Source organism: Thunnus maccoyii, chromosome 23, assembly GCF_910596095.1.
Source record: "Thunnus maccoyii chromosome 23, fThuMac1.1, whole genome shotgun sequence".
Lineage (NCBI taxonomy): Eukaryota > Metazoa > Chordata > Actinopteri > Scombriformes > Scombridae > Thunnus > Thunnus maccoyii.
In genome coordinates, this window is record NC_056555.1 from 2,746,110 (window position 1) to 2,762,441 (window position 16,332).

At 39.5% G+C, this 16,332-nt stretch overlaps 1 protein-coding gene across 1 annotated transcript in view; it reads right to left on the reverse strand.

Moving 5' to 3' along the window:
- The window catches only part of cog5 (component of oligomeric golgi complex 5), a 65,698-nt gene that overhangs the window by 18,295 nt on the left and 31,071 nt on the right, over positions 1-16,332 (reverse strand). Inside the window, exons 7-11 of the mRNA XM_042403199.1 lie at positions 12,791-12,921; positions 7,491-7,650; positions 6,468-6,580; positions 6,237-6,314; positions 1,663-1,744 (exon numbers count right to left, since the gene is read on the reverse strand). Of these exons, the coding sequence (XP_042259133.1) occupies positions 1,663-1,744; positions 6,237-6,314; positions 6,468-6,580; positions 7,491-7,650; positions 12,791-12,921 (564 nt within the window). The remainder of the gene's footprint in view (positions 1-1,662; positions 1,745-6,236; positions 6,315-6,467; positions 6,581-7,490; positions 7,651-12,790; positions 12,922-16,332) is intronic.

A 16,332-nucleotide genomic window follows, 5' to 3' on the forward strand; every position in this document is an offset into this window, starting at 1 on the left:
GGACAATTTATCTGTGGCTTTATTTGATAACTGACTGTAGTGAGACATTGGTGAGATGGAGGAACAAGAGAAGGATGATTAGGGTGGAGAAACAACAATCAGTGCCCATTTAGAACGAGTTCTAAATTGTTCAATTCCTGAGAACCACTTTGCTCCAAAATGATCAATTTCCTCTTATTGATACCAGTGTGCTGCAATCACTGACTCAACATTGGGATGCACAGCCTCTTTTCTTGTTGTGCTTAAGCACCAGCGAAAAAAGGGAAAATGCACTAATTTTAAGAAAAGGTGGCAAAACCACCAACATGTCTCGACAATATTTGGTAATGCATGTTATTAAATTAGAAGAAAAGGGTGTATGTATCCCTCCGAGCCAGCACAGGAGCATCTATGAGCTAACATTAGAGCCACACAGGCAGTCCTACCAGATATTTTCATTTCTTGAGTAGGAAGACATAAACGTTCTCTTCCATTAAGTCTTTTTTAGATAATGTTCATCAGACATGGGCTGCAACTATTAGTTCCCATTGACAACAAATATATTTTATATAATATCATTTCTGTTGTTTCCTGTATATGTTTAAAAGTCTGTTCTTTTGAATAAGAGAGTTTAAATCATGTTCACCATCTTAGTTTAGCATGTTAGCATGCTAAAATTTGCTAATTAGCACTAAATGGAAAGTACAGCTGAGGCTGAAGGGAATGCCATATATTTTGCAAGAATTTAGTCATAAACCAACATATTTGATAAATCAACATTTTGACCTGATGATGCTGCTAGAGGAAAAGTCAGAGGATCAGCAAAGTTTTTAGGATACATCCTCTGGAAACCATGAAAGTCTGTACAAAATGTTGTGCCAATCCATCCGGTAGATGTTGAGATATTGCACAGGATGACACACACATGTCTACACCGAAAGCATTTCAGCCGCGCTTTTCAGTCATCCGTGTCACATGCGTCTGACGGAATAGTATGCTTCTTTGTTAATCGATACAGCTGTCTACACAGCCTGCATAACAGCAACCGGAAGCGTATTTTTAAGCTTCGAGTCTATTTTCCTCTATTTTACGAGAGATTCATCCTCTGGGAACCATGAATGTCTATATAAAATTTCAGGGCAATCCAGCATGGCTAGCATTAGCATGGCTAATAACAACAGCCCAACTGGCAGTGTGCTTAGTTTATATTCCAGATGTATTCGACAGGCTAAATGACTTGAATGTTGCTTTGTACATGTACTTTTCATGTACAGGTGAAGTCAACGAATGCCATTCATTTCTATCCTTTACTTTTTTTTCGTCTTAATGCAGTTGCAAGCATGGACATACTACAGACTAAGGTTGTACCAGTCCAACACTGATGAAGCTGCTCAGTGCTCCGATGACTCCATGAACAACAGGCCGTTTATTACTTGCAGCACCACTGATTTCCTGCTGTTAACTGAGCTCTTGTTACAGCCTGATGATTATGGCTCACAAAAAGAAGCCTCCCACTAGTTGTTTGTGCTGGTGGCGATGCAGCAGTTATCAGTTGTAGACATCTCTGAGAGAAACCTTAAATTCTTCTTTCCCCTGAATAAGCAGCTTTAACTGTATCCTGGTTGTCTTCTTAAACTGATAGTTGCAGGGGAGACTATAGGGGGAAAAAAGGTACAAACTTACCTTCAGTTGCTCTGTGAAACTCCTCACTAAGTGTGTTGGTTACATCAGTCCAGAAGGTGTAGAGGATATCAGGCTGACCATCCTGTAAAATGGTAAACAGAAAAACAGTCACAGATTAGCTAGTTCTGAGTTTAGACAGAATACTTCTTTTCAACTGGTTTTTGATTGTAAGGTCGTTCTCTAATGGTCTGAAGGTCAATGTCAAGGTCACTAACTGAAACAGTTTGTACCTGGAGAGCTTCTTCTTAAAGTTTCCTATCAAAGTGTCAAAGGGACTTGATAGACCGTGACCCCACATGTGTGAGACGCCTGACTTGAACAGCGCAAATTTTTTCACATTACATATTCTACATTTAGTCTAAGGACTGTTGTTGGACTTGAGACAGTCCTGAAACTCCAGAACAATCTGAAAATCTGAATGAACAACAAAGATATGTGTGAGAAAACAGTTAAGATAGACAGACAAAGGAAAATCATTCTCCTGCACAAAAACATTACTTTCTACACCACCATCTAGTATGTGAAAATAATTTCGTTTTTAACACGATTAAATTAAGATTCTGCTGAAATGTGTCTCTGAATGACAGCTTCATCCCAAAGTAATAAAGCAATGATATTTTTTTATTTCGACAATAATAAAGAAAATAGAACAAGAAAAAGAGTGAAAAACTAGCATTCAGCTACTTTCAGCCCAACCTTGAAGTGTACTCATGTGTGAAATAACAATAAAATAAAAAAAATTATAATCTTGCATGATAATAGACAATAAAATCCTCACAGTGATCATTTAAAATACAGTTATCACTATGGTCTGCATATACCTAAACCATATGCATGAACATCAGACAGACAAAACATGAGGCTTATGAAAAACTGGCCAGTGTAATGTCTAAGAAAGAAGAAAAAAAAAATCTCAAAGTGCTGTCAGATAGGCACAGAAACCAACATACACACACACACACACACACACACACACACACACACACACACACACACACACACACACACACACACACACACACACACACACACACACACACACACACACACACACACACACACACACACACACACACACACACAGCCTGACTAAGGAAAGTGCTTTAATTATTTAATGGGATTGGACATGTGAGTCTGTGTATTCTCCCCTAATCCTCCATTAGAAAAGGCTGCTGCAGGTCTGCTGCCCAGCTGTCTGACCTCTCCTCCTGACATCCTCACTTCCTCCACTTACAGTGAAATGATTCAGTTTTTGTTTCTCTGCACCGGTGTGAAACAGAACAGAAAGGTAACAAGAGAATAACACTGAACAAAACAGCAATAGAGCCGAAACTATCAGTCAATCAATTAAACGATTGACAGAAAACTAATTGATAAAAATATGACATTTGAAGAGAAAACAGAGAAAAAGAGGGATGTACAATAACATCTTCAAATAGTATCATGATATTACAATGTATTTTTGTGATATTTTTATGATATTTATGACAATACAAAAAAAACAAACAGACCACAGCAGAGCCAGCAGTGCGTAACCATAATATAAATGCGTCAACACCTCACAATATTATCACAATATGATGATATGATCACATTAAAATTTATACCAGCATTACCATGAACGATACAATCCTAGTGAACAGCACTTTTCACATTTTCTAAAGTTGCTCATTTTTAATGAAAAAACAAAACAAAAACAGATAAATAGAAAGGAAAAATAGGAATAATAAGTCTCACAAAAACATGTAATTTTCATTTAACATTAAATTTTGCTTTTGTCTTTAAAAAAAAGGCACCGATTTCTACAGGTGGGTCCTCGTTGTGTTTTGTCTCTTATGCAAGCACGTGAGGACACATAGGCACGTGGATGAGTATGCAGGCGATGCAACACATTTCTGGTGACAGTGTCACACTTTCCTTCAGCTGGTGGTGGTAATGCTTCAAGAAACAAAGCTATGTGCTAACAATAGCGGGGATGAAGACAACTGCAAGCTGACAAACATAGACGTTAACAATACAGGATTTAAGACATTAAAAAAAAAAAACCCTGCTTTGCAACGTTTTATGGAGGAAGGAAATGCACTGCACACTTCGTTAGACCTCACAAATTCACACAATACTGAATTTAACCTTTTGCCCTTTCCTGATATGGAATTCCATAACATTGCTGGCTTCGGCTATCTATTTAAGTGATGCTTTGTGCAGCGGTGAGATAAAAATGTTTTGACAAGCCGCAGGAAGACAGTTTTTTTTTTATTTATTCACAGTTCACAAGGGACGCTCACCACCGCTCCTCACAGAGAATTCAGGGACACATTTTCGCATAAATTTCATCATTTAATGCTATTAGAGAACAAATTCTGATGCCTGTTTCATAAAGTCTGACGTGCACAAGCATTAAATACAGAATATACATTAAGTTGCTTCTCTCTTTGAATGCATGTTTGCTCACATACTTCATGAGGAGCGTTTTGCTGGATATTCACTTATTCATCCATGAAGCACAGGTCAACTGTAGAGAGGATGCATAAAGCCCTGCTGGGGATCTCCAGCAGTGATCAGACATGTTGGGGTTTACAAGACAGAGATACAGAGATATAAGCAGGAGCCTGATGAAACAAAGGTCTAAAAACCCACAGTTACATCTGAAAATCAACTGTAACACTGACAGGGAACCAGAGTAATATGGTCTTGTCTCTTGGAACATGTTAATAGCAGGCAGCAGCACTCTGCACTCGCAGGAGAGAAAAAGACCTGTCAGATGTCCATCCTGTCGAACTGCAGAGGCTTTTCACTGACTTTCGTGGCAGAGGAGTTTGTTTTTCTCTCTGCTTAGAATGAGTGGGTGGTTAATTGCTATCACATGAAGAAACCATGATTGAGGGGAGGAGACAACAAGTGATCCCAGACCTTAGAGAGAAACAAGACTAGGTCAAAACCTAAGTATATGGCTGGACTGTGTATGCAACGCTAGAGGGCTTTTAATTTGAAACAACTGATACAGGAAGTGGCAACACCGATGGTTACCAATGGTGTACCTTCATCACCCGGTCAACCAATGGTGTAACTTTATCACTCAGTCAGTCGTTCACAGACTGCCATGTTTAGAGGGCTGGCCCACTGCAGTCCAGCCAAAAAAGTGCAAGAGAATGTACTAACCTGTTTAACTATGCTCAAAAAAGCCCTGTTCATGTGTGAAACAGCTGTTTCTCAGTTTGAGGTTTTGTACATTTAAGCTCCACTACACTCTCAATTATATACAAAATATTATTGAGTTAAAGCTCATTTGTCACCATTCACATCTCAAGTGTCTATCTGCTTCTCTTGTCCCTTTTTGTGATCTGCATAGATTTGACAAAAGAAATCAAAAGAAATGGAAAAAAAAAAAAGCTTGTACCACCTTACCCTCATGAAAAGTACACTGAATATGTTTTAATTCAACAACTCTAAGAAGTAACTGCTACCAGTGGAACTATGTGACTCATTTTTCTGTGGACACATGGTCCTCACGTCCGTGACACTGAAGAGTGATAGTGCAGCTGTACTGCTGAGGAGCCTTGCATTTAGACATGTCATTAGGTCTCCAACTCACACCTCCATCTCTGGGTAATTGGTGAGAGCTTTGTTTCCATAGTAACAGTCTCCCACTCTGATATGTACAACTAGGTTTCTGTGGAGGTAAGAGAGTGAGACGCTGATGATGGTCATGATGATGTGTTAATGACTGTCATGATTACTATTGATATTACTACTACTACTTAAGCGACCGGGCCCCCGAGGGGCCGGGAGCCTGCTGTTTTTGCCAGTTTTCTTTCTTGCCTTCTACTTTCTTTCTTGCTTTCTCTTCAGAATAAAACTGCCTTCCCATTAACAAAAACATACATGTTGCACAGTAGTTCATTCAAAATAGAGACTAAACATAGAATTTTTATTTCTTTGTTCTTTTCTTATCAAACTTAATATACTAAAATATACTTTATAAATATCATCATCATTTTCTTGATTTTAATTTAAAAATACATTTTAAAAACAAATGAAGAAAAAAACTAATCATTTAGAATCACTTTGTCGATACCTCAGTGTCTCCAGCCTTCAGGAGCATATAGTGTATAGTAAGCACTAGTTTTGTTTAGGACATGTATACCCTATAGTACAACACTTCTGTCCTGGAAAAATCAGAACACATTAAATGTGTGTGAATATTTGTGATGACCCCTTGTGTCATCTTTGTTTAGCCTTGTGATTTACCTGTCTGCTCTGTCTCTGCAGGTGCTCGTTAGGGCAACTGGTGACACCTGTTAATGGTTGCCAGGTTATTAAAGTCCTGCTGCTTGCAGCTTTCTGCTCCTCCCTACAGGCACCCATTTTGGTTTGGGTTATGTTGACTTAGTCTCTTTTGCAGCTTAAAACATGCACATACATCTTTCACTCATGCTCACCTTACATCACTGACATCCACACATGCTTTGTTAAATATTTAGTTAAGTCTTTAATTTGTTCGATTTGATTTAATAAACTCTCTTTTGTTAAAACTTCTCTACTCTCTCCGACTGTGAGTAGTGCTACCTACTCACCTTGATGATCTCATCGATGAAGCACACATGAGTGACAGGGTCCCTCTTCTTCACCAGGACCTTCTGCAGATGCTGCACCTGGAGGAACATGCAAAAAAGAAAATTGTATTCCTAATTTATCAGGCATGGATGATGTGGAGCTGCTGACCGCCTCACTTTTTGTTTTTAATGTCTTATTCAACACATGTATAGTCGGTTAAAAGGTCTCATGTCAGACAGTTAGCTTCGTACCTGTTTGCATGCAGCACATATCTGGTCCATCAGTTTCTCCAGGTTTGTCCACAGAGCAGCACGGAAAGCTGCGGTGTTCCCTGGTGTTGGCAGCACTGCTCTGCCGGGGGCACCTGGGGTAGAGAAATTCAGCAGGTTTCAAGTTTTTGTCTGATTTTTCAATTCATCCCATTTGAAACCAATAACATTATCCCGTTATTGTCCTCCTAAAATAGCTGATTTAAGATTTATAACATTTATGATTCTTCAAATATAAAGTTTCATTTATAAAAAAGGGCTCAGTAATTTCTTTAAACAGCTGGTCACTGTAGTTTTTAACAAAAGTTACTAAAATAGAGGAAATAGTGCATCTACTGGTGACTATTTTCAGCAGTGGATGAATCCACATTTGGTGTTCTAGTGAGTATTTCTGGCAGCAGGACAGTGTGTGTGTGTAGGATTGAGAATAAACTTCAGTGTGTGTGTGTTCATAGTTATAAAGGATCATGTCATCCAGTGCAACAGTGTGACTCACTGATGTGTTTTTAATAGTTTTTGGACAACAATGGAGCTCTATGGTAGAGAGGAATATGATTTATCACACACACACACACACACTACTTCTCAGTAGATCAATTCATTGTTGGTTGTTGACAATAAGAAATTGTGTTTTTAAAAAGACAATGACACATATATTCTTTCGCTGAGTTCACATTGTATTAAGTGCACATAATCCTTTAAAACGCAGCAGTAGAAAATAGAAAGTAGAAAATACGGTGTGTATTAATTAGAACAATGATGTGGCCGCTACATCAGAGCCATGAAAATAACACACGCCCTCCAGCCAGACTATTCTCTGTGGCCATGGTATAATAATCTATTTTGGATCAAGCCAACTAACGAACTAGGTCAAATTATCAAATGCCATTGTCTTTCATCTTTTAGAAACGAGGACAATGTACAGTGACATTGTGTGTATGTGTGCGTATGCAAAACTGCTCATTGAAAGTAGGAGCACATAACCGCGTCCTCGTTGGTTCTTACCTCTGGGGTTGGCCGGCTGTGTTAGACCTTTAATGTCCAGGGCACTGGTGATGTTGTCCTGTATGGTGGTGCGGTAACCCCCCACTACAGAGCTGATTGTTTCTCTCAGACTGCCCAGGTTGTAGAAGACCTGCAGGGCCGTGCCAACCTGAGTTGGATTCTGAGACACAAAAAGGAGAGAGGAAGCCAGAGGGAGAGAGAGAGAGGTGAAGTTGGCAGTTGTCCATGGTGCTGTTTTTTAACAGAATGAAATCAACTTAATGGGTCTGGTAGTTTCACACACAAACACTTACTTTGTCAGCGAGCACAAAGGTGACAGCAGCAGCTAAAAATATACCTTACACTGATTTAATGAGAGAGAGCTGTGAATATGTAGCAAGGCAAGAAAAGAAAAAGGGAGAGGAGAGGAGAGGAGATTGTATGATTTTTTTTTTTGGAGCCAGCAGACAGTTACATTGGCTTCAACACTAAGATGTAAAACTAAGACTTCAGCTGTTGCAGCGTGTGTTGAGATGGTCGTTTTTCCTCAAAAAGAAACAGGATGGTGTGGGAATCACAGAGCAACAGAGAAGAATTATGCATCGTACTACTGTATTGCATCACTCAAAAGTACACTGTTTACTGATATCTAAAAATAACAACAATGGTAATGTAAATGTATCATCTGAACTGACATTAATTCCTTTAGCCTCATAGCCAGCCAGCTCACAATATTAGCAGCCGTGTTGGCATTTTTTTCTGTGATCTTGCTTTCTTGCATTAAACTGGATAAAAATCTCTTTTTGACAAGAAAAGTTATATTCTTGAAATAATGGGTTAATTACACCATTATCTCAAGAGAATGGATATTAGCAAGACATTTTTTTCCATGCCAGCATGCACACATACTGTGGTCTTGGTTAGTGCAGCATCTGATTTGAGCTGATGACATCAGATCCCTTAATTGACCATCAGCACATTAAAGTGTGCACTAATATGGTGTTTGCTTCTTCCTCATTTAACACTCCAGGGTGCAACCTTACAGAGGGATACATTTCAGACAGTGATCCTGCTGGTATTGTAAATGTCACTATATGATGAATGAGAGATGCAGATTATTTTATAGATTGTATGTTCTTTAGTCAGGAGCTCTGATTTCTTGATCCAAGACATTAAGAGATAAAAACTGACAATTGAATTACGCATACCACATAACCTCAACATCCTTCTCTCTACCCATGTTTCTGTCTCTCTACACTTTTAACTGTCAAATAAGGGCAACAAAGGCCATAAGTAATGTTAAAAAAGGGTTTGATTTACTATGTCAAAATTAAAAGACGGTAATTCAAAATTCTGCCATTGTTAATTTTTAAAATATTTAGTGGTTTTTCCTGGCAGGAATGGGCTTTCATATTATTTATTATAAATAGGTTTGTGCCTACAATGGATTATATTCACTCAGGCAAGATAAACCCATCACACACCTGACCAGAGGGTCACACCACTAACAGGACTGTCACTCTGTGTTAGATTTTCAAAGTGGAAAAACATGGCTGCTGTACCGAATACATTCAAATTTTTAAAAGCTGTACACCATCATTTGTTTGAATGGATTTCAGTCAATAGATTGTGAAGCAAATTGTGCTTATATTTAGGCCCCTAATGTCCACTTTAAATAGTTGCTCATTTAAAGGAAGTTTTTCAGAAGCAGCAGGTCACATCATCATCTGAACACCCCCCCCAGAGTTCCTGATTGGTGCAGCTTTAAGCCACTGAGGAGAGGAGTAGAGGAGGAGTTTTTGTACGTGGGTCAGTTGAGCTCCCACTCAACAGATGGGCTACAGGGTCTCTGCTGGCACAATCAGAGCGCTGAGGTGAAACTAGCTCCCACACAGCCCAGGCAGCATGTCCAACTGCTTACATAACATTCACAATAAACAACTCCCAGGGCTGATATACGAAGCTGTCGCTGTGTGTGTATACAGTACATATGTACATGTGTGTGTGTGTATAGAGCCCCATATGTCCACACACATAACGCAGCGACATGAAGTCGTTAGCCAAGGCTACTTCAACAGTAGTCAGGATAAAAATACCTCTACTGAGGGTGAAATACACAGGGTAGAGAGGAGTCTGTATGTGTATGTGTGTGTGTGTGTCTAATTTTAAAAACAGCTTATTGTCTAGACGTAGGAGTAAAAACCAGTCACCAAGACTTTTGAGGAGCCTACAGAGTCACGGTATCCTGCTACTTCACACTCTGTCAACTGCTTCAGATGCACCTGTTTAGCCTGCCTTTGCATTCACACACACAAAAACACATCCAGGTTATACTGTGCTGTTTTCTTACTTGGCGTTGATGTTGTTCCATCAATTAACTCAACATTTCCTGCACAGATGTTTCATTATAAAGCCCACCAGCAGTGTACTTCTTCCATTTGTTGTTAGGTTTCTAAGGTGAAACTGCATGAGTGCAGCATGTGTGAATGTTGTAACAATATTGGGGTGACTTACTCAAGCAACATTATCATTTCATCAAGTTCATGTTTGATGTATGTTTCTCATGAGTTTCTGTTGTGCAAATGAACATTTTTTTTCCCTGCCAGGGTTGACTTCTTTATATTTTTTCCTGATTTTGGCCCTTTTATAATGTACATAATTGCAGGATTCTGCCTCTTCAGTGAAGTAGAGTGGTAATGAATATTTTTTTAAAGATTCACTTTATCTGTTTGTGATACCTCAATCCCCTTGAAAAGTAACACCAGCACAATGTCATAAAAAATCATCCCCGCTGAGGTAAATACCACCCCTTCCACATGTCAGAAGAAAAAAAAAATCCAGAAGTTTATTTTGTTTCCCTTTTCATCTGTCTGATGAAAGATTTTCAAAATCCTTCTTTAATCCTTTCCTGCCCCTTTACAAACTGTTTCCATTTCTGTCTTTGCTTCTCTCTCCTCAGGGATTCATGTTCTCCTCCTGGAGAGGACACATGCTCTGTGTGCTGTCTTTGTGAAAGCTACAGTAGGTCTGATGAATCCCTCAAGAGCTCTGTGTGCTCTCTTTGTGAAAGCTACTGTAGGTCTGACAGCGACATGGCAGATGTGGTCACCCTGCAGAACTGACTGGGTGGCACAAGCAAAAAGACTGACCATTTAGGCTAGATATTGAACGATATAAGGAAATATGTCTTAAAAGAGCTTTGAGAAAAAGATAAATTTCATTTTAGGTGTAAAATATGGTATGTCCCAGGACTGTAGGTCCAGTGGTAAAGCAAGTCACCCATTAATTCAGTGGCTGGTGGTTCAATACTCAGCTCCTCCTGTCCACATATCTACATTTATGTGATCGCTGTACTAACTAGCAGTTACTACTATGAAAAACAAGGACCTGCATGAAAAACATAAAATACATAACTCAAGTTTTGTGGGCCTCAAGGAGAATTGTGCTAGAATCAACAGTAAGGGAAATCAAATCAAGAAAATATCAAAGGATCCGGAAATGACATCTGAAAAACTGATAAGCAACATCAATTTCAGGATAGTCCACAAACCTCACTGTGAACACTTTTACTATTTTCTCTATTTTTTCAACATTTTCTGAAGAGGGAAGACATTTAAATGAAAAAAAAAGTGCTCAAACACCATGAGGAGAGGTGTAATTAGAAAATGTGAGACATCCTGTGATGGTAAAACCCAGAAGGTCGTGTCATGTCGCTCTTGGTTGTAGAGAGACTGAGTGTTGCACGCTACCACTAGCCTGATCAGCATTTCATCATCTCTCCACACCGGCTCAAGGAGAAACAAAGCAGAACATGGCTGTTCCATGAGCAACACAAGGTGAAATACAGCAAGAACACACTTCTGGACACTGGCAACATGTCATCATGGACACTGAACAGACTGTCACACAAACACACGCAACAACACACTTTCTTTAATGGGACACTGTCCCCTGGAGAACAAGGCTTTCTGGGGCAGATGAAGGTTAGCAGAGCTCACATGTGCTCCCTCTCTCACATATATTTCATAGGACGACACATATGCAAAGTGCTCATCTCTCTTCTGCTGTTGTCCTTCTGTTTTACTCAGGACCAAAAAAAAAGTTTTCTTAATAAATCAAACGTCCCTTTCTTTTTGAAAATCTAAATAAACAAAAAAAATTAAGACCTAGGAAGAAATGAAAGACTCAGGGGCATCTGTGATGTCACATGACTTTGATATTCAGTTTGGGAAAAAAATGGAAAACAAAAATCACAATAGCAACAATATGACTAACCTTAAAACCTTAAACCTTAAAATCTTTTTTTAGAATTATTATTATTTATTATTCCAAGAGTATAAATGCACTAAGACTGTTGGGGTGCTTTCATTTCTGTGACCCATTTACTCTCTTGAAGAGAGCAGAGTCAATATGCAATGTTAACACCCAGGGGACAGAAATAGCAGCTGGGTGGAATGACAGCACTGCTTGTGGGATTTGCTTGGCTAGTGCTTTTACATGAAGGCGTTCACTCTTATTAATATTCAGTAGTCCTCAAAGTCGGCCAAAAGTATAAGAAGTATATACTGTATCTGAAACTGAACTGTACATGCACAGTAAATACCCAAAAGAATTTTAGGGATGAATCAAGCAGTCTATAAAGTCTGATATGTCAGAGCCAGCAAGAGTCACTACTACAGGAACAAGAACCCTTGCTAGCTTCCCAACTATGAAGACAGCCAATTGTGTCTGTTTACAGACACGACTAAGCTAGAGGTACCTCCACCAGGAATCAAACCTTGGGTCTTTGCAGTGGTGGGCAAGAATCTTTGCCTGTGCACCACTCATGGGTTTATTATTATTAGTTTTATTCTTATTTAGTCTCATATATTTAATGTCCTAGAGTACCACAATCAATTCTAAAATAAAAAGTCAGTATTCAAATAATGGCAGAGTCTAAATTAATAGTTGGGGGCTTGTCCAGCACCAACAAATAGAGGCCACTGGCTAATAAAGACTGGTTAAAAAACCCCAAAGGGATCATGTTATTCATATTTACTGAGACAACAAGAAACATGGAGGAATAGTTGAGTTTGCATTAACAGCAAACATCAGTAAATTAAAACAGAAGTGGATCAGCATACAGTTGTGGTAAATGAAGACCCAGGTTGTGTTCGAGAAGTTGAAGATTTGACTCTGATGCTTCACTGATATTTCACTCATTCCTGAAAAGGTTTGCTTGGTCAACATTAAAGCTGCGGAGTACACCCTGAACAAATCTAGTGGGACTGTATTATTTCTCTGGGTGTGCTCTGTGTGTGTGTGTGTGTGTGTGTGTATACCTGGATCTCCATGCCCTGCTCCAGTAGCCTCTTGGCCTGGTTCTCCACCTCCAGCCTGGCTCTGCTGATCAGCAGCAAGTCATTCTCAATCACCTCGATGCCACTCAGATCCACACCTTGAGACAGATAGTCTGGAGCATACGCCAGCAAACATAAACACAAACAGACAAAAAGAAAAAGAAAACAACAAATAATTAAATTTAAACATTTTCAGCTTCTTTTGCATTTTCATCTACGTTCACCAAGACTCATATTACCAGAGACATGTCATATGCATGCATTTCTAGTTCCACTGCATTAAAATAGAGGCTCTGCTCTTTCCCTATTGCCATGGTGAATCGCAGTACTGGTGATCAATATACGATGGCTTCTTTTCATTCACCATGCATGGGCTTAACTCAAAGTCAACATACTCATGGCCTTTATTCCACTGTATAAAAGGTAGGGACACAGAGTGGGGGGGGGGGGGTTGCTCTGCCAATAAGCCGGCTATGGAGGTAGTCACAGAGCCAGATCGGTGTCTGTGTAAAACGGACAGCTGGCACAGTGGGACAAGGAGCTGACACTGTTGTGTTACACGTCACACCTCTGAATCCGGAACACTGGCATGCGATGTAAAAGCACACACTGGGGCAGCATTATGCCAGTTTTGTTTGGTTCAGTGGAAAAAGCAAAGGCGGCTTAGTGACGGATCTTCTTTACAACTATAATGCAGGACCTCTGTATAAAAGAGCCTTTGTATTGGAATGAATCATATTGATAGTGCTTCCAGTGTTTCTCCATTAACATGCACAATGGAAACATTTCAGATAATTCAGATACAATACCACCACTAAGTATTGTCTCACAAATTGCAAGAGAGTGTCTCAACATTTGGACATCTACACCTTTTTGTAGTTGTGTTGGTTGTGTAAAACACTGGATTGGAGATAAAACAGTTAAAGTTCAGACTTTCAGTTTCAACTTGAGTGTTCACATCTGCTTTGGGTGAACGGAGTAGTTGATATGTCTTTTAAGGAACCCCAGTACTCTTTACCTTAGGTAGAAGGACACTGGGGGAGTTAGTCATATTCAAATGCTCGAACCAAGAGTTTGCAATGACCTTTCCCCAACACAACAATGGCCTAGTCAGACTGAAACTTCATCAACACATCTCCTTTGTGTTTGAATTATCACGTCTGTTATTTATTTTGCATCCTGTTGACAGAAAAGATGACAGCGGGACTAGTCAGCTTGACAGATTTGTCAGCAACACTTGTTTCAAAGAAGCACATAGCACTTCTGACTGCGTGTTAAACACTTCATTTCTGCTTTTGCCTCTACATCGTTTGTCCACCCACCAGCTTTGTAAAGTCTGATCATGCATTAGAGGAAGAAATATTGACTCGCCTTGCACCTGATTTCTGTTTTGTGCTGATATGAAATTGAAATTGATGTAACCTTGTCGATATGTGATATTTCACCCAGCAGGGCATGAGTGCCTCGAGCAAACACTTGAGCTTTGCCATCATGATTCTAACAGCAATGACAGTGAAACTACTCCCAAGATTTCTGTTGCTCTTGTTCATTTTAAGACATTTTCATTACACCTGTGATGTGATTTACAAATAAGGAAAAGGGCTTAAGTAACCAGAGCGCAAGGGTCTTTTTATAGAAAGCATGGTGAGGAAAGGCGAACATCAAGTGTCTCATCTCTAAAGAGTCTTGAGGCGGTGACTCTGCAGTCTTGACTTGTGTGGGAAGTTCATTCAGCCAGGAAGGAAGGGAGAAGCAGGGCCAGGCAGAGAGATGAGCAGGCTGGAAGAGGGAAATAGAGTCAAGATGTAATGGGAGAACGCAGACAACAGACTGATTTGTGTGACTAAACCACGGCCTGCTGGTGCAGCCTCCTTCTGGCAAATTTATACATTGGATTCGGAAGTGAGTATGTATAGCAGGAGCCAATGAAGGGAGCACATAAGCAGTGTGAAATAGAGGATTTCAGAATAATAATATATTGAGGATTTTTATGGTTTTTATTGTCTCCAATTCCAATTCTACTTTTCTAAACTGGTCTTAATGCATCCTGAATCAGATTAATTATATATAATTTGATATCATTTGAGTATCAAAAGAAAAATAACCATCAGCAGAAGTTGGCTGGAATCAATTGTCCTAAATGATGAATGATTCTTTTAGGGAAAAGGTAAAATAAAGAAAAACACATTTTCTCTATCTTGCTATGTTGAACATTTGCAGTGTCAGTGTTTTTATTTCATTTGGACAAGCTAGCATGAGCTGATTATCAGCTATTATGACTACAAGTGCAGACATCAAGAATGCTACATTCTTATAAAAGTCTGCAGCAAATGTTGGACAGATTTCTTCCTTTACATAACAATTTTCTGGGGTTGTAGTTACATTTCAGTGTATCACTACTGTATTTTGTGACAGTGGCCATAATTATGAGCACTAGCTCTGGTCCGGTAGTGTAGACAGAAGCGCAATAAGTCCAGCACTAGCTGTCAGGAATTGATAAGCAGGATTGAGTGTTTTTTAACAGATCCTGGGTTCTTGAAAATTGATGGCACAATTTTGGAGCTGGAACACTTAATCAAGAAAATAATGGGAAGATTAATTGATGAACATAATCTAATAGCTCTAATAGAAAAGGGCAAGACCTGATCATTGTTTTTATGGGGATAAAGGCGCAGTCTCTTCTTGAAAGCATTTATAGTGTTTGCACTTGTTTCTACACATGAAAAGTAATGGAAATAATTGTGTGAAGAATGAAAAAAAGAGCTTGAGAAATTAAAGTCCTGTCTACTTTCTTTCCTCCACACACTGGTCTGTCACTGCATCAAGTGGGTATGATTGTTCGATTGTTGGTTTCAGAGAGTTACAGAAGTTGTCAGGGGCAGCCAGAGGGGGTTTCAGACGATATCGACCATTCGACAAGCGGTTCCGCTGAAGCACAGTGATGCCTTTAGAAGCCATGATTATTCACATCATAGGAGCATTAGACTTTTAGTTGATTTTGCCATGAATTATCTTAACACCACCAGTAACTTCTGATCAAGAAAAGTGAGCAAAATGTTAGTTTGCAGTTACATTTATGAATACAAATGTGTTGGGGATGTGGGTGTTTCAGTGAATTAAAACAAGAACCATTATCCCTTTCTTCTGATACGACATGACAAGCAGGGAGCTTCAAATCAGCCGTTGATTATGAGAGGAGAGGCAGAGAGGTGCGGGGAGTGGGGACTGATATCAAACCATTTCAGATGTGCTGTTTGTTTAGAGCTGCAGAACTGTTTGCTCTTCTTCCCACAGAGAGAAAGACGGAGAGTATTAACAGGCAGGTGGCGGGCTGAGGCATATAGGACCAGGGAATTGGACAGAAGCCACATTCAATTCAGAGGCAATCCACTCGAAGCCTCACCCCAAGTACACAGCCTGCTAGGGACCGCGATCAAACAGCTGAGCCCTGCATCCCTTTGCTTGTTTAGATATGTGTGTATGTGAGAGAGACAGGAAAAGAAAGAGGTTGATCTTTTCTGACT